The following is a 21,758-nucleotide window of genomic DNA, read 5'->3' on the forward strand; positions in this document are numbered from 1 at the left end:
CATATAGCTGAATAGTATTACCCTACATACACATAGCATAAAGTTTACCATTTTAAAGTATACACGTCAGTGGCATTAAATAGATTCACGATGTTATGTAACCACTACCTTTGTCTAGTTTCAGAACATTCACACCCCAAAAGCAAACCTCGTACCCATGAAGCAGTCACTCCCCATTTCTCCCTTCCTCTTAGCCTGTGGCAGTCACTAATCTGCTCTCTGACTCACGGATTTGCCTATTCTGGATATGTCATATAAATGGAATCATATGGTATGTGGCCTTTTGCATCTGGCTTCTTTCACTTAGCATAATGTTTTCAAGGTTGCTTTTTTTGTTTTGGCTTAGTGCTTTTCATCTCCCAAGAACTAGGCTCGCACCAGGGGACTGGTAGGTTTGAAAACCCGTTATCACAGACGCTGCCCCTTCTTTCTTCCTTAAATGGGTCCTCTCCCCTCTGTAAACATATTTCTGCAGGCTACATGCCCACAGGCATGTAAACATTAGCAGGGCTGTGTTCTTTCCCTGCACACTGTCAGAGACCCAAACCACCACTTTGCCAACCATGCCTACATATGCCTAAACCTAAACTGTCCCAAAAAATGCTGAGGTTGAGATCCTAATAGAGTCATTACAATAGTATAATGTTGTACTTTGTGGCATAAAGTAGATGAGTTGCTAAGAATCATGTTTCCTTTAGTATTTGAGTACCATTTTGTTTTCTGTGAAAAGGTCCCTAGATGGCACAAATGGTTTGCACTGGACTACCAACCTAAAGGTGAGTGTCTCAAACCCACCTAGTAGCACCACCAAAGAAAATCTGTCAAGATTATAGACAGGAAAACCCTATGCAGCTGTTCAGCTCTATAGCATATGTGGTCTCCGTGAGTTGGAATCTACTCACAGCAACAGATTTGGATTTTTCTGGGGAAGGGGTGAGGGTTTCAAATACCTTGCTCAGTGTAGGACACCTTTGTAGTCCTCCAGAATCCTTCATGGACTTGCTCTTCAAACGTGGGTACATGTGGTGCTTTTCTCTGTCCATTCTCCTGGCCTGAAAGTAATCTTATGAAACTTCCACCCATTGTAATTCTGATACTTCTGGTAGTGTGCCTCTGTTTGTCTGTGTGGTTCACTGAGGAAGCCTTTAACAAAGATTCAAAATGAGAAATTGTTTCTAGTTTACAGTTGATATAGGAATGCAGGATTCTTGGCTATCCCTTGTATTAAATTATTTATATGGGAAGTTTCAAGCCACTGAAACTTCCCAGATAAATCATGCTGTCTTCTCTCTAGGAAATTCAAAGTTTGATGGAATTGTATTCTGTGTTTCTTATAATTGTAGGTTTTTTTTTTTTAATTTCAAACACTGTAATATAAATTTGTGTGCATCTCTTTTTGTTTCAGGGCTGCTGTTATTGCAGTTAAATTTTACATTTAACATTGGCCTTTCTAATGCATAATAACAAGGGATAAAGAAAATAATCATAAAAAGACATAAATACCAGGGAAGACAGTAAAATCTTTAATCTTCCATGTATAGGGTCAGAGTTCTATCCCAATGTCTAATGCTGCTATAACAGAAATACCACAAGTGGATGGCTTCAACAAATAGAAGTTTATTCTCTCACAGTCTAGTAGGCTAGAAGCCCAAATTCAGGGCATCAGCTCCAGGGGAAGGCTTTCTGTCTCTGTCGGCTCTGGAGGAAGGTCCTTGTCCTCAATCTTCCCCTGGCCAAGGAACTTTTCAGGTGTAGGGACCCTGGGTCTAAAGGACATGCTTTGCTCCCCGTACTTCTTTCTTGGTGGTATGAGGTCCCCTACTCTCTGCTTGCTACCCTTTCTTATCTCTTGAGAGATAAAAGGTGGTGCAAGCCACACCCCAGGGAATCTTTGGATCAGAGGTGTGGCCTGGGTAAGGGTAGTGTTACAATCCCACCCTAATCCTCTTTAACAAAATTACAATCACAAAATGGAGGACAACCACACAATATGGGGAATCATAGCCCAGCTGAATTGATACACACATTTTTGGGGGTGACATAATTCAGTCCATAACACCCAACAAGCATCATTTCATCTGCAAACATTGTCTGTAGTTCCAATATATCCTTGAAACTTCTTATCTTTATTCATCTTCTGTGTCCATATTTCAGTATGTTTTCCAGGAGCCTGGGTGGCACAAGCAGGTTGTGATTGGCTGCTGACCTAAAGGTTGGTGGTCCAAACCCACTCAGCAGCTCTGCAGAAGAAAGGGCTGTTTAACTGCTTCCATAAAGATTACAGCCAAGAAAGCCCTATGGAGAAGTTCTACTGTGTAACACATGGTGTTGCCATGAGCCAGAATCAACTCAACAGCAACAAGTTTGTTTTTGTTTGTTTTTTAATGCCTTTCCAGACAAGCTGCTGTTATGGGACAGAAATATCCAGGCAATGCTCACTCACAGACATAAAGGAGCAAAGACACATTTGGAACCATGTCTCATTAGTAGGTTAGGGTCTGCTGCACCTTCCTGTCTGCCAATATCTATCTGCCAATATTCCCCAGCCTTTCCTGTTTCTAAATGCTGATTTAGATAAATGCTTTTCCAACCAAAAAGAAATCGTGTGGTATTTAAGTCAACCATGAAAATAAGCACTGACATATGTGCCCCACCTGAAAGAAATCAGGACAGGCTTGATTTGAATCAGGCAAGAGGCCAGATGCAATCAGGTTCTCAAAGTCTGTAACTCCAGCAAAGGAGAGATCAACCCCCGCTCCCCCAGGACCCTCCAGATTGCAGAAGATCCTGGGAGGTCAGAATTGAGCTCTCAGATGTTGAATAAAATGTGATTTTGTACAAAAGGAGCAGGGAGGGAGACAATGGCAAAACTAGGCCTTCCTTTTAAAGTTCTGATAAAAGGGATGATGACTCGGTATGTGCCACTCCTCACTCACACACCATCTCCACCTCTAGAGTCAAGTTATGAGCGTCAGAGAATCCTAGATTTAGAAGCAGGGCAGGGCACACAACTGGCCTGAGGGTTTGAAAGACCTTGAGTAATTCTGTAGCCCAGTGAGGACTCGCCATCCCAACTGGCCCAACATGGAAGCCCTACAGAGTCTGAGAGCACAGAAGTGGTATTTGGAGCTGCTGGAAACTGTAACACTATCATTTCACCAACACAACTATACCACTTGCTGTCAAGTCGATTCTGACTCATGGCAGCCATGTGTGTGTCAGAGTAGAACTGTGTTCCATAGACTTATCAGGTGGATCACCAGGCCTTTCTTCCAAGGTGCCTCTGGGTGGACTTAAACCGCCAACCTTTCAGTTAGCAGCTGAGTGTCCTAACCATTTACACCACCCACAGACTCCAACACAGTAATGGACCTTCCACCATCTCTAGGGTCTAAAATTATTCAAAACTTCCTAGAGCCTCTGTTCCCAGGCATCCATTCCCCCCTTGTCTCTCAGAAGCTTCACCCAACCCTTGCCATAGGTCTAGGTGTTCTCTCTTCCTTCCCGCCCAATGTACGAACCTCGTCCTCTGGAACCCTCTCTGCTAACATCTGCAGCCTCCATGAATGCTGCCTTTGTCTCTCTTGCTCACTGATGACTCCCTGTCCTGATTCTTCTGGCCCCTTTTGGTCAGTTTCACACTATTGACCATTTAGTCAATTAACAGATCTATATCAAGCATGTACCATTGGCAGGACTCTGTAACAGGTAACCCCAAACTGGATTTTTTTTGTGAGTGAATCTTATCTCCCCAAATAGACTGTAAGCTACCCCTGTAGGCAGGACAGTGTCTCTTTTTTTAAGCCTACGTTTTACCTGGAACAGGGCTGATTGCCTAGCAGATGTTTGATACATTTTACAAAATGATTCTTAACTCTACATAAAATAGTCACTGGTTGATTTCCTTACAGAGAAAGTTCTTCAGTACCTTCAACATATAGTTCAACATACATATATTTCTCTAGAACATGTTTGTTGTGTGAAGGCAGGTGTATCATATGTCACTTTACTGAACCTTAAATTTAAAATGAGCATTTTTAAAAATGGGCACTAGTTTAATGTTGCAAACAGGCGTCCCTTTGGAAATCTCGACTGATTCTAAGAAGGGGAAGAACAGGAAAACATGGCAATCAAGCCCTATGGGTTCGACATTGGCCCTTATATTTATTCGTGGGCTTCTTAGCAAACTTCTTAGACTAAAAGGCAGGCAAAGAAGGAAGTGGACCTGTTTTTTAGCAGTAATTTTCTATAGATCATTCTTTGGCCAAACTAAGTGTCTCCCTGCTGCAGACATTATTCAGTGCTAGGTGGGCGTATGAGAACAAATTCAGTGTGCTCAGGGCTAAGACTGGGAACCCTGGTGGCATAGTGGTTAAGAGCTAAGGGAGCTAATCAAAAGGTTGGCAGCTCAAATCTACCAGGCACTCCTTGGAAACCCTATGGGGCAGTTCTATTCTGTCCTATAGGGTTGCTATGAGTCAGAATTGATTCGATGGCACTGGGTTTGGTTTTTTGGTTTTCGTGCTAAGACAACTTTACCCACCAACTCTTACTTTTCTTACAACAACCTTGAAAGATGATTTCATTCTCTGGCCCCTTGCCTGTCTTTGAGGTACGAATAAGTCCAATCTCCAAAGATATGGAAGGATACATCGATACACAGTTCACAGTCAAACTCTGTCACCTACTATAAGCCTTCCTGTTTGGGAGGGGGGTCCCAGCTCTTTGATCAGCAGGCAAAACATTCAGGCTCAGGCTTTTGACTCTGCAAACCTAGGAAGCATGTGCTATCTTTAGAAGAGATTTAAAAACTGCAGAAACTTGAAACCAACATGTCTCAGCAAATTGCTGGAGGTTAGAAGTAGTCAGTGGAAATGCCACCATTAATGGTATTAATGATGAAAAGGAAATTACAAAACAAATTTAGTTTTGTGTTCTTTACTTCAGTCAAGCATTTACCAAAAGAATTAAATGGGGTGAACTTTAAAATTTTCAATCAGATCTGGAAAGCATGTGTGTATTTCCCAATCAGGATGGAAAGGATGCTGGAGAGAACAAGTACTTAACCTCCTTTCCCAGTGCACCTCCCTGCCTTTATAAAAGTAATGCCTGATGTGCCATATCCTGGTCCTACCGAAATTTTAAAATTTCCCCCAAGAAGTGGCTTTGTTTCTTGCTATGCCTAACCAAAAGGCCCCTGGGTGGCATAAATGGTTTGTGCTTTGCTACTAATCTAAAGGTTGGTGGTTAGAACCCACCCATGGGCACTTTGGAAGAAAGGACTGGCAATCTGCTGCCATTAGGATTACAGCCGAGAAAACCCCATGGAGCAGATCCACTCTGTAACACATGGGGTCACCAGGCGCTGGAACCGACTGGGCATCAACAGGTTTGGTTTTTTGGTGCCTAAACAAAGAGCTTCAGGAAGAGAAGTTTAAAACTTTCTCTAAAGGAGACCCTTCTAGCTGCCAAAGAGGCAGCTAGATGTTTTGTCCTGTTTATTTCAACGCCACGTCCACTTTCTTTCCTTGTAGCTACCTCATCCCTGAACTCCCAACTACAACAGCTCCAGCAGCTCCAGCAACTCCAGCAGCAGCAGCAGCAGCAGGGGCAACCTCCACAGCCAACCAGCCAGCACCCGCCAACAACCCCGCAGCCTCCGCAGCCCCAGGCCACCCCGCCCCAGCAGCCGCCACCTGCCTCCCAGAAACTGCCAGCTCCCACGTCTCAGCTCCAACAGGCTCCTCCGCCCCAGCAGCAGCATCAGTCCCATCCCCACGCCCAGAACCAGAACCAACAGTCTCCAACTCAGCAGAGTTCAAGCCCCCCTCAGAAACCCAGTCAGTCCCCAGGACATGGCCTGCCGTCGCCGCTCACGTCACCCAACCCTCTGCAGGTACGCTCCCCGCCCCCCCCACGAGCGCAGAGCACCTTTGCGCGGGACTGTGCCGCCCCCAAAAGCAGAGGCCAGCGAAGACAGTATCCAGTGCCGTAGCAAATTGTTCTAATTCAAACTGATCTCCTAGACGTAGGGAAGAGGAAGCAAATAGCGGGCAACTGGGGATGCATGTAAACAAAACAAATAGAAGCCCAGTGATGTTGCCCTCTGAAGGATAAATGTTATCTGTTTCCTCCTGTGAGAGGTCGGCACTGTAAGTGCACTTGTAGCCAGTAATAATTCCATTTTATGATACTTTTTGAAAGCAGCAAAGATAGCATCCAATTAAAATTATTACTAGCACAGTTTTGTAGCCCCGCGGAGAACTGCATATACCTTCCATGAGGCATGGTGGTTATTTCTCTATATTATGAATATAGCAGTGTCTTACCTTAGTACTTTGTGCTCTTTTGTTTCTATTTTTCTAAAGACTCTCTGGGGTTAGGAGAGTAGAGAAATTCAGCCCCAGTCTTATGTCCCAGATTGCAACCATTACTCCATATACTAACAAGTTTTCTAAATTCATGCTGAGAGCCTCAATAAATATGCGTTTTTATAAAGTAATTAAGCATCCATATATTTACTTCATTACTGTGAAGATGAGGGCATCAAAAATAGGTATTTCTGGCTAATCATGAAAGCTCATCTTTCATCTATAGCCACAGAGGAGGAATGGGTAGGAGAATTCAGGAATATATAACTTTAAACTTCAGAAAACCATTCTTAAATTAGAAGCCTTTAAAAATAAATCACTTCAGAATGTAATGACTCTGATGTCCACACATCAGATCCAGAGATTAAGAGTTCAGCCCAGCCTCCTATTATTTGACTAACATAATGATGTTTTCCCCCATTGAAATTTCATATAATTTAGTGCACTTATTTTCTTTCCTTCCTTCCTTCCGCCCTTCTTTTTCTTCCTTCCTTCCTTCCGTCCTTCTTTTTCTTCCTTCCTTCCTTCCTTCCTTCCTTCCTTCCTTCCTTCCTTCCTTCCTTCCTTCCTTCCTTCCTTCCTTCCTTCCTTCCTTCCTTCCTTCCTTCCTTCCTTCCTTCCTTCCTTCCTTCCTTCCTTCCTTCCTTCCTTCCTTCCTTCCTTTCTCTCTTTCTCTCTCTCTTCCCATCTCTCTCTCTCTTTTCCTTTCTTTCCTCTTTCCTTCCTTTCTTTTCTCTATCCTTTCTCCCTGCCTGTTTTTTCTATGTGACAAAGTCCAACAGAGTGAGCAGTCTCTTACTCATTTCAAATGCCAACTCACCTTCCCCTTCCTTGATGGTGGTGATCAGTGCAGCCCTCCCTGACCTGAGGATGCCAATAACCATGGCATTCTTAGGTCCCAAATAGCAAAGTAAAGAAAATCAAGATTGATACACAAACAGAAAGGCAGGTACATTAGAGACTTAGTATTTTAAAATTGACTTAGCCAGTTGTTCCATAACTTTGTTTCTTTGTACATGGCTTCTATGGTGGCCCGAAGTTTTCCTGGAGATTAAAACATTTGGGTGAGATGAATAATTGTGTTTTCCTGGGCACTTGAGCCAGTTACCTTCAGTTTGAACACTTTCCTAAGTTAGGGTTGGAGGTGTATTTTTACAAATTAACAAGCAGTATGAGACAACCTAATACCTTTGGCATGGAACTGTTAAGAACATAGGCTAAAAAAGTCTTCACTGCACACTTTCTATCTACTAGGAGAGTAGGTACAATTGAATTTACAAAATGCATGATTATAGTAAACCAAATGTTTTTGGCATTTAAAATTCAACTCTTTTATTCCAAAGAATGGGTTTAATGCCTTTTAAGAGCAGTTAGACTGACCTACCCATACACCAAATGATTAAACAGTCCCTCTGTCCAAGCTACCAAAGTAAGTAAAATTGCCCAAGGAGGAAAAATGCCCTGCCCTGGGGGATGAGATGACTTAACTCTGTCTCCAGTTGTTACTTAGTCCAGTATTCCTTCCCTTTACGCAAAAGTTTTGAGTTTTGTGGACATTAGCCTTCCCTGAACACTGTCAGCAACCCAGAAATCTCTGTCGGTCAATAAAAGCCCCACGTAGACAAGCACGTTTGAACGAGCATTGACATGACTTTAGATAAGGTGAGCACTTGCCGTCATGGAAATAAAATGCCCCCAGCTATTTCCCATGGAAATCCAGGGGCTGTTTAGTTTTGTTTTGCAACAAGTGATGTCTCAGAGCCATATTTCCTTCTCTATAACCCTGAGAGAATATCTAATTTTTCACTTTTGGAATTTTAATTTATACACTTAATAAACAGAATGGTAAGAGACTGTTACAGCTTCTCTTGTGGCTCTAATGGATGATCACTAAAGGAGAGATTTGGTAAAACTTTATAAATATTACACAGTAGGTAAAGAACTAATTTTGGATCTATGTCAGTTAAGATTGAAAGGGTTTTTCCCCCTAGCTGCTGGCATGTGTGCAGGAAATACAGAATTTCATGGTTTTAGAATATATATTTTTTCTACAATGGCTGCAGGCTTTTGAGTTTGTGGAAGGTGGGATGTTTGAGCTTTTTAAAAAGAAAGCTATTTAAAAGGAATTGCAAAGATATTTTAACTCTAGCAGGTAATGACCTTCATGAACTGGAATAAAGTATTCTTGGCTGAAGATGATTACAGAAATAAAGATCAACTAAATTTATATATGACAGCTTATATTTCATTTTACAATTCTTGATTTTCCTGTGGGCTTTATCTTTTTAATTATTTAGAATTTGTCTGATAGATACTAATTTAGAATTGTGCAACTAAGATTGCCAGGGAAAGCCAGTGATAGGAAGGTTAATTTGCTTTAAAAAAAAAAAAAAAGACTTTGAAGGATAACAACAATTATTTCCAAAGCTGTGCAGATGCTGTCAGTCCTTCAGAAAAGAAAAAACAACAAATCAAAGTAGCTTGCTTAGATATATTTGAGTGAGGTGGTTTCTCTAGATAAAAAAAAAAAAAAAAATTAATATTGCTGGCGGGTAGTAATACTCTCGACTAAAATTCTCCAAATAGTTCTTGTCAGGTTTTTCTGTAATATTGCAATATAATTTTATTTCACACTTTTACTCAATTCCATGAAATGGATTGCATTTACAAAACCAGGTTGTTTTTTCCAAGGTAGATGAGCCTATAGCATTATCACTTCAGAGAAGCCCCGCTAGGGGAATAACTTTGTTCATTAATTTTGACCTCTCAGGGTTGTAGGAGGGCAGGTGGTCTAGCATGAATGCTAGAAGCTGGCCCCTGGGGGTCTGTTTTTAGGTTCTCCCTTTTTTTTTTTTTTTCTTGATACTCAAGACCCGTCCACCTACAACTTCATTCTCTCCTGAGAGGGGTGAGAAGAGAAGTTCTGGGATTCCAAGTGCAAATGTCCTAGGGGTCAGGCTGTTAGTGTAAATAAGTAAAGTAGGCTTGGGGATAAAACACAAAATCAAATTTTTGAAAACAGTGTGTAGGACTAACAAAGTGCATCTGTGAGCGGAATCCAGCCCTTAAGTTCCAAGACGAATATCATTCTACAGTCCCTGTGTTTGCTCTAACCCAGAGCCACAGGCTGTGCCCAAATCTAAAACCAGAAATACTCAGTGTGTCGGATAGCTGCAGATCAGAAATGTAAATGGAAGCAACCTGTTGGGGAAAAAGATGTGGTCTAATCAGCCCTGGGTGGAGAAAAGAGTGTACAAACTCAGGTGGAGAAAAGAATGTAGAATTTAATTTAAATATATCATTTTGATCTGGAATAAAGACCCCAGGAGCATATGAATGGCAAAATAAATGCTTCCATTCTATGACCTTGAGATAGCTTTTCTTAGGAATGTTCTTAGGAAGTTTTATTTGGGCTGGGGAAATTGAAAACATGATGTCAAAACCCTAATGTTCCCTTATGAGTGACCTGGGGATGAGCTGGGCTTAGTGGGAGCCCAGTGACGTGTAGCAGAAAGAGGGTGGCCTGAGAGTTTCAGGCTTTGTTCTAGTTCTGACTTTGCCTCCAAGTAGCTCAAAACTTTGGACAAGTCTCTTTAGCTCCCTGGACTTCATTTGCTCATCTGTTAAGTGTGAATTGGCCTAGATGATTTTTAAGGTCCTTTTCAGGCCTATGAGGCTAGGATCTAAATGTTGGTATGCCTCTGGAATGTTTATTGGTTATTCAAAACCTGGTGGCCCTGAAGATTTTCTAAGTATTCTTCAAGGTCAGGTTAATTTCTTCCCACTCAGCTGGGTGGCAGAATGAAAAGAGAGTGGGGACAAACACAAGAGGGATAATGATAGCAGAGGCAGGTTTTATCTTAGCCAGGGAGTCCAAATTAAAGTCAAGTTTTTATTCTCGAGAGTCACCGCCATAGGCTCTGGTCCCAGATTGCTTTTCCACACCTATACATTAGAGGAGCTTAAGAAACCAAATACTGCATTTAACCTTGGCCTTCTGCGTACTGTCTTGCATGGCAGAAAGCAGGGTAATCTTTTCCTTTTCTTGTTGTATTGCACATTTTAATAAATAACAGGGGGTGAGATCAGTGGAAGCAGTTAAGGCCGAGAAAGCTATCTGTGCTCGTATGAGGAATGAGGGCCATGGTCACCTCCCCAGAGGTGACGTTGCTGGAGAGATAGTTTAAAATGCTTTTTGGACAATGTGCATTTGCTAATGTAATGGTCTTGTTACACAGCTCAGGCACAGGGGAGTAAAACTGCATCTGAATTCCCCTCTGTTGCGACATGCACACCCTCCTGAGCAACTCATTGAGGTGCTTTCCCACTCACAACTTCTAAGTGCAAAGTTCCAAAGTATATAAGTGAGGGGGAAGGTCGGTACCTGATCATTTTTTAAAACAAACCCTTGGGAAGTCATTGGACCTATGTGCCTTTCATCTTTTTTAAAGCAAATGGTTTCCACTCATGGGCCTCTTCTATAGAAAAGGCCCTGCACTCTGGGCCAAGCCCCCCAACCCCAGCAATTAGTCTGGATCAGTTTCACGTGATAATCGCCCAAAACTCTGTGGATCTTAAAGTTTTTTCGTCTATAAAGTTGTTGTTAGCTGCCATGGAGTTGGCTTGACTCATGTTGGCCCCATGCGCAAGGGAAGGGAACTCTGCTAGGCCCTGCACCATCCCCATGTTCAGTTTCCCGTTGAACCATCGTGATCCACAGAGTTTGTTTTCACTGGCTGATTTTCGGAAGTAGATGGCCAGCCCTTTCTTCCCCGACCGTCTTAGTCTAGAAGTCCAAATGAAAGCTGTTCAGTATCTTAGCAATAAGCAAGCCACCACTGATGATGGCTGCACGTGAGGTGCATTGGCTGGGAATCAAACCCAGGTCTCCCCGCATAGAAGGTACGAATTCTACCACTGAACCACCAATGCCCCCCGTCTATAAAGGAAATGGACTAAATTAAATATTTTCCATAACTACCTCAGTTCTATTTAGGGTTTTATGCTATGAACCGTTAAAACCACAAAGCCTGCTAAACCTGTTGCCATCGAGTTGATTCCAACTCATAGCAACCCTATAAGACAGAGTAGAACTGCCCTTTAGAGCTTTCAAGGAGCACCTGGTGGATTCGAACTGCCGGCCTTTTGGTTAGCAGCCGTAGCTCTTAACTACTACGCCACCAGGGTTTCCACGAAGCCTGTTAGGTTACCATTATAAATGTAATAGAGCTCAGACATCTGTGTCTACACAGGCCTTTATCACCGTAAAGAAGTCTCCTAGCCAGGACCAAGACCAAGGTGAGGCAAGTGAGGCCCTCACCTCAAGTGCAAAATTTAAGTGTGCCCCAAAATGTAGTAATCAAGATAAATAATATTTTAATGCAATAGGGTTGCTATGAGTCGGAATCGACTCGATGGCACTGGGTTTGGGTTTTTTTGTGGGGGGGGGTATTCTTAAAAAATCAAAATTAATGCAAAAACCATTAAATTTTGCTCCTGACTTGGTTACCAGCTATGTAAGTGAATTAGTTAACAAACAGTCTCCACAATCAGTGGCAGAATAGGCCTTGCATGTTGTCTTATTTCCCTAGCACTGCCATAACAAATGCCACAAGGGGGTGGCTTTAAAGAACAGAAGGTTGTTTTCTCACATTTCTGGAGGCTGGAAGTCCAAATTAGAGTTTTAGCTTTTGTGAATTCCTTCCTCAGGCCCCTCTCCTAGCTTCTCCTGACTGACTGACATCAATCTTTGGTGTTCCTTAGTGTTCCTTGGCATCTGTCTTTCCCCTGTGTGTGTCCTGTGTCTATCTGCCTCTTTATATAACTCAGAGGTGATTAGGTTTAGGACTCACCTTTCTCTGGTATGGTCTCATTAACATAAAAAAAGAAAACCCCTATTTCCAACAGGATCACACCCACAGGTACAGGGGCCAGAACCTCAATACATATTGGGGGGTGGGGGGACACACAATTCAATTCATAACAAACGTAGATGGAAATAGCCAGTTCTTGGATCTCACTTTCTAGTTGCACTTGAAAGACCCACAAAATTTTGTACAGTAGAAAAACAAGTGCATGTTTGATAATGGATTGGGACAGGGAAGTAGGGAGGAAATCCATCTTCCTCAACTGTGTATTGCACAGGACCAATAAACCTATCATTCTTGATTGAATTGAAATACTATGATAATCAAATAACGGTTTTGGCTGACATTTTTCACTGAACTAATTTGTGGCTTGATAAAATTAAGTAAGTTTGGTAAAAATGGTAGAATTTTTATGATCTTCTAGAGTCGCTATGGGTTGGAATCGACTCAAAGGTGACAAGTTTTTTTGTTTTTTTTTATGTAGGCACCCGAGTTCTGGTGGTGCAGTAGTTAAGAGCTACAGCAAGCAATGGCTGCTAACCAAAAGGTTGGCAGTTCAAATCCACCAACTGCTCCCTGGAAACCCTATGGGGCAGTTCTACTCTGTCCTATTGGGTCACTATGAGTTAGAATTGGCTCAATGGCAATGGGGTTTTTTGTTGTTGTTGTTGTTTTGTTTTGTTTTGTTTTGTTTTGTAGGTAACATTCTCCCAGAACAATCAGGCCATAAGAACCTTTTAAAAACTAGAATAGTCCACATAGGTGGGTAAGGCTTCCTCTTAGGCTAAAGAACCAAACAAAATCTCATTATTATAGATGAGAAAATCCATTCAAACTCAGAGTTATTCTGGAGATTAAATATAATACTCATTGCCATCTGATGAAAATGCTGTGTATGCTGTACATTTACTAAGCAAATGTTAATTTTACAAAAGATATGAAAGAGTATAAATTTGATTCTCTTTATACTACCATTGAATAAACTGAGGGTATCTTTTATGAGGCAGGGTGGGAAATGGGAATCCTTTACCCAATTGCTTTAAGCACTGAAGAAAATAAGTGAAACCTATTTGCCCATATACTCTGCAAGGGACAATTTTTTTCCTTTTATGAAAGAAAAAATCTCCTTAAAAAAAACACACAAACAAAAAAAAAACCTCTCAGTTCAACATTACTGACATTTCAAAGAATTTATTACAAGCATTTGAGATCCAGGAGGAACAACAAAGTTTATATTGCTTTGAGAGTGGCAGGGGAAAAAATTAGTTTACCCAGAATATAGTTATATACTGCGGGTGATTCTTTATCATTGTCTAGATTTACCATTTCTGGGTACTGCTCTGAAGATTAGTGAAATCACGTAGAAGGAGATTTAAAAAAGCAGGCGGCAGGTTCACAGCACTGAATATGAAAGCTCACGTCAAGGACCAATAGACGGAAAGAGGACTAGACTCAAAGGGGGCCAGAAAGAACCTTGCAGCATTTGAACATGGCAAGTTCTAACTTCTCAAAGAAAACAGAACTGCTCCGATCCTGACAGTTTGGCAGCTCCATGGTCTGTCTGCACCGGGCTCAGCAAAGAGCCTGGGGCCACCTGCACCATCCAGTCCCACGGCTGTCTGCTGGGTAGAAGCCGATAAGCTCATCCCAAAGTCTAGTTCAGAAACCTTCTGAAACAGTTTTGCTACCATTTTTTTTTTACATAGAGGCAAGTTTTAGTGGTAATGTGAGATGCCCAAAACGTGCTGGCTGGCACTTTGTTCTGAACCAGCAGAACATAGCCAGTGTTTATGGTGAACTTAATACAGTATTCTAGTGCTTTAATAATCAAGTGTTATTCATCTCTGAGCCTCATTTCCTTTCCCACAATGTAGGTCTGGGAATTCCACAGACTTTTCAATTAACTTCCCAAGTATAGACTTGCAAGTAAGTATTTTCCAGGTCATAAAGAAAGCACTTTAATCATTACCTGCAAACATTTATTGAGCACCTATAATGCGCATGTGGCCTTTGGAAAGGTTTGCAGAACAAACAGTGCGATACTATAGAGAGAACATGGTCTATAGAAGTAGAAGACCTGGGTTCAAATCCTGGCTGAGCCTCTGTTTCCTCACGGGCTGGAGGGTTGATGTGGAGATTAATGAAATGGCTTATGTGAGAGCGTTCAGTTCATCTCCTGATAGATAGCTGGCAGTCAAAAAATACTAATGTCCTGTCTGCCCACTTTTTTTCCCCTAACTATAAATATTATAATCTAATTTAAGGAGGAATAGGAGACAAACAGACTCATTCAAAGTTGAACAAAAAGAGCCCAGGGAATGTAAAAATGCATGCCTATACAAAATTATGCAGATCAAATGACAGAGAGCCCATATTAACTTGAATGAGGCTAATAATTGCTTGTGAGTTTTGCAGAGTCATCCTGGGTCAGAGTGAGAAGGTGGGAAATCAATTGAGATGAAGATGGGAATGGAGGTTTTAGCAGAGGGTGGCGTAGACACAGCATGGCACAGGGCAAGCCTGAACAAAGCCTCCCAGTGGTGGGGATCCTCCAGGGGGTTTAAAACAGGGAGAGAAAGAACTTTAGACGTGTGCTTGGCCTCATGCTGCGTAAGTGTGTAGTCTTAAATAATTGTCACAAACCTACGGAACCTCAGTTTCTTTATCAATATTATCAAGAAATAAAAATTATTTTTCCCTCTTTATTCCACAGAGTTGTGGGGTTTCATGTGTAGGTAAGCAGGAAAAATCTTGGTGATCCCAGTTCTGCAACTAATTAACTGTGTGGCCCAGGAGATGTTACTTCATCTCTTTGGGAATCAGTGTATCACTTATAATATGAAAAGTTTATATTAGATGATCTTTGAGTCCTTTCCAACTCCACAGTCTATTTATGAAATAACACAAATGACATGGTTTGAATTCTTTAGAAATAATTATAATAACGTGTGTGTGTATGTATATATACATCATAAACCATATCACATTACTCAAGAAATACTCCTGATAAGGAAATATAATACTGGCTAATATCTGCAATGTGATTTAAAATTTACAAAATGCGTTTTTATGTGAATTATTTTGTACCTCATACGTTCACAGTTCTAGTCATAATACTCACTATCATTAATCGAATGATTGCTATGTATCTTATATTCTTTAAGTACTTCAGTCTCCCATTTTCTCCTCACAACAACCCATAAGAGGCAAAAAATATTACCTTCATTCTGACCGAAAAACACGGAGTCTCAGAAGGTTGAAACCTCACCATCACTGAATTGAGATTCCAGACTTTGTCCAACCGTGAAGCACCTCCATCCGTATTTTACTGCCTCTACAATGTTCATTGTGCCCATTGGTGAAATAGATATTCTTATTCCTTATTTGGATGCAAGCATTTTCTAATGCACTCTCTTCCACAGAACACTAGCCCAAAGAAATTATATTGAAAAGATTCCAAGGCTTAAAAAATAAATAAGTGCTACATAATATATATGACCATGAAATACTTTCCAATGAATATTGGAATCCTGAAAGCTAAGAGATATCCTGCAGTAGAGATGTCTAGGTAATGTTACTTAACTAAGAAATTCTCAAACCTATGCAACCACTGGACCTCCCCCCCGCCCCGTAACGCTAATTAATATCCCGTGGAAGATCTTTCATGAACCACTATTCTGAGGCTTCCTCCTCTAATAGGGCGAACATAACTAAAACAACCTTCCATTTCCTTACCTAGAACATCATGCAGTAATCAGTCCACTAACCAAATCCAATAGACTGAATAGTTGAGAAAAGAAAGTATAGAAAGGCTGGGAAAGAGGGAAGGAAAAACTCAAAACCAAAAGCACACGCAGGAAAAGCAAAAACCAAGGATGGGCCTTACAGCTGGCAGTGAGGGAAGGTCTGGATGGGTTGCTTGCCTTGATGGCTGAAATTTTGGAGACTCCCCTTCAGATAGTTTTCGCTTTTCCTTCCACTTTTCAATGCGCATTGCTTCTCCTGTTCACCACCAGGCACCTGGAGTTACTCCTCTCCTGGCTAGGGCACAGAACAGTGATGGGCAGAGTGCCCCTGGGCCACTTAGCCCCTGACACATCCAGGGCATCAAGAGGATTGGGAAAGAGAACACCCTCTCTCCAGCTCACCCATAGCCTTTATGTCCTTTGGCTGAGAAACAGTGTTCAGGAATATCCCTAATACCCTGATATCCTCATTTACCACCCCTGGTTTTAGGAGGATTTGTATTCCAAGCAAGGTGATACAAATGGTTAATCTCCTTGACTGCTAACCGAAAGGTTGACAGTTCGAGTCCATCAAGAAGTGCCTTGGAAAAAAGGCCTGGTGATCTACTTCCGAAAAATCAGCCATTGAAAACCCTATGGAGCACAGTTCTAGTCTGACATTCATGGGGATATCATGAATCGGAATTAACTCAAAGGCAACTGGTTTTTTGAATTCCAAACAACAGGTCAAGTCAATCTGATACCTATATGACAAGCCGAGACTAACTCCTTCTTAGCACCAGGATGTCAGAGCTCCAAGCCTGTGGAGAGTCTTAGTTATAAAGCTTCCGTTCTGGCACTTTTTCCATTTTCTTAAAAAAAAAAAAAAAGAGACCCTTGGGGGCACTGGTATTTTCTTTCTTCATTGTTCTCCCTTGTTAATTGGGCAGTCTGGCTTAAAAAAAACCAATACTCAGGCCTCAGCAAGTGCAGAGATGAGGCAGAGAAAGGCACCATGTTGAGAATACCCATTCCAAGGTTTCTTCTTTCATGTGTTAAGAGGAACCCACGTGGCAAAGGTTCAGGTGCTCCTTGGAGTAGACGTCTACCTGAAAGGGCAATTCCTTGTTCCTGGCCTCTTGGTGGGGATGCCCGAGAGGCCACAAATGAATGCGATGGTGGCTAGAATTCTCTGCATTTGTATGCGACAGCTCTGTTCTCTCAACTAGTGCCTCTGTGTCTAAGGCCCAGCTGGGCTCCGATCAATGAAACCTTCCCAGGCAATCCATTTTGTCTAAACTGCAGTGTAACAATGATCAACCCGGCACATTACTTAGTGTTCTATACAAGAAGATATTTAACTGTCATAAAACAGAACTGAAGTTAGGGGTCCCCTTCTTTTTCTCAGCTGGACTCCATATCCTCTCAGAGACTGGCTGTTCTTTCCAGAGCTGAACACTCTGTCTTTGCATTGTGAGGTTGTGAACACAACATTTAAAGAGAACAAAGCAGTGGTTAAGGGTTCAGAGAGGAGAAGTTATAAGAGAAACTCTCAACCCCGCCAAGGAAAGCTCCCCTGAGTGTGGTTGGCTTGGAAGCTTCTGTTTTTTTAAATCAGAGGGAAAATAATCTTGTACTCCTGCCTAAGATTCTGAGAAGTAACATTCCTTAAATAGTTACCACCTGCAGTACTGGGAAACTGACCAATCTGCTAAAGCCAGTGGTCACTGGGAACCAACCTGGATAAGGCAGAAAGTCATTAAAGGCAGAAAGCAAAGATGGCGTCCTTTCCAAGCTTCCTGCATGTACCTGTGACATTGAATCTGCTCTAAGCATCTTCAAGGCACAAGCCACATACCATTTTTTTTCTCAGTGAACCCCACCCTTAAGTGATAAAGTAGGTATCTTCATACCAGAAAGGAAGAGCTACATATAATCAAATCTTTTCTGGGCGGCTGGGGCCCATCAGCTCACGGCCTTGCCTGACTGGACACTCCCGCCCAACAACAGCCCCTCTTGTCTCTCCCATACAGAATCTCCAAACAACTGGGTCATGCCCGCACTTCTGGAAGCTGTATTTTGTTCAATTTCTTTGTTTATTTTGTCAGGAAAAAATTTCTAAAGTCTGTGGCAGGGGTCCTCAGCTTTGGCTGCATATTGGAATCACCTGAGGAATGTCGTTTGTTCGTTTGAAATACCAAGGCCTGGGTCCCACCACAGAGATTCTAGATGAATCTGAGTAGGGCGAAGCATGGGCATCAGCATTTTTTAAACTCCCCAAGTGACTCCAATGTGCATTGTTAAGGTCAACTACTATGTAGGCTCCCAGTTTATTCACTTCTAGAAGAGCAAATTCCTACCCTTTGTTCATACGAAGGAGCCCTGATGGCACAGTGGCTATGTCCTATGGTTAACTATTAAAGATTAGCAGTTCGAATCTACTAGCTGCTCCTTGGAAATCCTACGGGGCAGTTCTACTCTGTCCCCAGAAAAATCTCATGTCTGTTGATTCATATCTGACACTCAAAATCTAATAAGGGAAATAAATAATCCTTTCAAAATCTTTAACAACTTCTCAAAACAAGAACAACTACTACTGATTGTGAACTTAGTAGATGCCTGACTGCTGCTGAATGTTATCTCATCCAGTCTATAAAGGGGTTTCTCAAACTTCCATTTGCAGATGAGTCCCCTGGAACCTTGATAAATGCAAATTCTGACTCAGTAGCTCTCTTATGCAATTCTAAATGGCTCTCAGTTGACCCCAATGCCACTGGCCCTTTGCCTTCACCTTGAGTAGCAAAACTCTACTCAACAAACTTTCAAACCCATTTCACAGATGGGGAAATTAAGAGTAGGTCCCTGAAAGAACAGGTCCTTTGACATCAAAACCTTGAGTTCTGTGTTAATCTGCGTCTTTCTATTCTGTTTTCATCGTGCGATTTCCATCTTTTGAAGGAGATCTCATGCAACTCACATGATGATTTCTTCCCTTCCAGATGAAGGTGGAGATATCACCGTTTAGAGGAGAGACTCTCACAGTCCCACCCCTGTGACCATCCTTGTAGCTTTAGTCTTGCTTACAGCTCCTGATCTAAACCTAGATTCTGTTATTGTTCAAGAATCAGTAACTCTGGAGTTAGAAGTGGGCACATAGCCACACATTCTTCTCTTTCTTTACTAAATATAATAGTTTTGCTGAAATTATACCAAAATGTAACACGAGTACAAGGAGATTAACACCCTCTGTGACCACTAACTAAACTAGGGCTGAGAAAGCAGACAGGATATTTGTGGGAAGTCGGAAGGTCACATTCTAATTTTTAGGCCCAGGATTGCTTTGGTGTACGACCGTGAACATCGTACCTACCTATCCCAGCCTATCCGCCTCCTTTCACGTACATGTGAGACTGTCTCCCTCACTAGAGAGCGTGGAGCCCTTTCTTGCACCATCATATCAACACTCTTTATCAGGAGCACAAAGTTGTGGAGACTTTTGGAGACACGTGCAAAGACACAGGCAAAACTGTAGGAAAATCATCCTCAAAATGTCCAGGTCAGATCCCATCATTGTAGAAATCCTTTACCCTTTTAATGGGGGGGCGGGGGGGAGGCTGTCTACAAAATGACATTCAAATTAAACATCTTTACTCTAGTCACATGTTTGTATTCTGAAATGGCCATTCCTGTTAAAATGGGAAATTATATTCTTGATAACATGTGATGAAAGTTTTCAGGAACATCCTGCTTTTTGGCCTTCTTAACCTGTTATTTTGTATTTTCTGCAACGCGGCATGTGGCCTCAGTAACCCAAGCAGATCCTGGAGATTTGCTCAATGTCTGCCTACACCCAATTGGACAGGAGTCCTGCAGATTAAATGACTTGGTGGGGGGGGGGGGAACTCATTAACATCTTCATCTTCAAAAAACAGAAACTTAATAGAACGTGTAAAAATATCAGCCACTAGCCTTAGCATGGCATAGGTCACTGGATGGCACCAATGGTTTGCACTCAACTGGTCACCGAAAGGTTGGCGATTCCAGCCCCCCTCCCCGGTGGCTCCGAGTAAGAAAGGCCTGGTGAAATGCTTCTGTAAAGATTACAGGCAAGAAAACCCTATGGAGTAGTTCTATTCTGTAATACATGTGGTCACCATGAGTTGATGAATGGGAGTTGATTCCTAGGCACAAGGAAAAAAAAAAAGCCTCAGGATGCAGAAATAAAACCATGGGCTGAGCTGTAGGAAAACAAATTGGGAAAATGAACTCTTAAACCTACCAACCCAAGTCACAGCCTATGTACTTCCACAAAAGAATCAGAATATATACAGACTTCAATTTTTCATAGTTATAGGCGTGTATATTCAATGTTTATGTATATACATATGTGTGCGATTTATTTAATATATACATATGCACTTTTTTTTTTTTCAATCTTTGTTAGAAACACCAAATCAGGAATTCTTCGAAGTGTCCATCCATTTACAGGGTTATCCATGTAGTTTGGGGAAGTCAGTGGAGTGTGAGCATAGGCGAAAAATGGCATTGTCTGGGGCTTTTCTTCCTTTCCTTTTCTGCCTGGGACATTTTGCGAGAATGACTAAGCAGTGCCAGATATTATGAATTTGCTTAAGCGTGAATGGCTGATTGCAGAGTGGGAGACCTCGCCTTCCCCGGCGGTGACTGACTGGGGCGCCAGGTCTTCACACTTGATGCCTGGATTTGACTCGGAAATTCTGCCAAGTCTTTTACTCTGAAATTTATCTTAATTAGATCTGAAAGACCTGCCACAGCAGAATAGTCACACCGATTAAAATGAAAAACAGGAGAAATTACTGATCAAATTAATCATAATGTCGGGTTACAGCTGTAGGTCTGATGTAATTTGCCACTCCAGTGAGTTACATCGGCCTGGGCCGGGAAAGGGAGCTGGCTTTAGGCTGATCCGTAACCCCGCCCGCTCCAGGCGGCCCCGCAGGAGTCTGATTTCATTCATTTTGCTGGCTCGCTCTGACCTCCCTACTGCAACTAGAAACAAATCAGGCACCAAACAAATGAAGGGGGTGGGGGGGCGCCGAGAGAGGGGGGTAAACAAGAAATAATGTCTTACCCAGGTGATCGTAAAATGCTGAGCATTTAAAACTTGGCTTGGCAGGTTTGGGGCTTTGTGCTTCTTTCAGCTTTGTGCTTTTGGTTTTTCTACTTAACCTCCTTTCAGATTTACTTGAGGTGACCTGACGTTGATTAGATGCAGAACAGGAATCAAAAGGTCAGAGGACAAAACCTTTGGCTCCAAGCAATGGGAAAAAAAACTTTAAAGAAAAATCTTCTTCCCAGCATGGCTGTAAGACTACAGTATGAATGAAAATAAAGTGTCACAAGAGAGGAAGAAGAAACCTAGACTATGAGATCTGATTGTTCCAAAGTGGATATGGTCCTAGTATTTTAATGTTTAAACAAACATCACGTTATACCATACCACGTGTTTGGGGTAAGACAGTGGAGTATACTATTGTTTTTTAAGAAAACAAATCAGTCCAGATTCTTTCCATTGTGTAGCCCTGAAGCTGAACTGTGATTCAGTTTTTATAAAAATATCTCCCTATAAGGGATATAAAGAAGTGTGCCCAAAGCGCACCCCAGTCTAGACACTCAATTGGGAGATCTCATAAGTTAGAACTTAGGAGCAATTTAGAACTTCTCACCAACCACTTCTGCTGATCAAGGAACTAGGTAAAGAAAAGTCAGCCTTCCCTGCATTTTTCAGAAGTATTGTCTTAAAACAGAGGTTACTA

General features: G+C 41.9%; 1 protein-coding gene across 8 annotated transcripts in view; it reads left to right on the top strand.

The window, feature by feature from the left end:
- The window catches only part of POU6F2 (POU class 6 homeobox 2), a 586,518-nt gene that overhangs the window by 426,990 nt on the left and 137,770 nt on the right, over window positions 1-21,758 (top strand). For all 8 annotated transcript variants that reach the window (XM_049893986.1, XM_049893978.1, XM_049893984.1 and 5 more), the window contains one exon: window positions 5,535-5,896. In XM_049893986.1, coding sequence (XP_049749943.1) covers window positions 5,535-5,896 — 362 coding nt within the window. The remainder of the gene's footprint in view (window positions 1-5,534; window positions 5,897-21,758) is intronic.

The sequence above is a fragment of the Elephas maximus genome, chromosome 8, assembly GCF_024166365.1.
Source record: "Elephas maximus indicus isolate mEleMax1 chromosome 8, mEleMax1 primary haplotype, whole genome shotgun sequence".
In the NCBI taxonomy this organism is placed as follows: Eukaryota; Metazoa; Chordata; class Mammalia; order Proboscidea; family Elephantidae; genus Elephas; species Elephas maximus.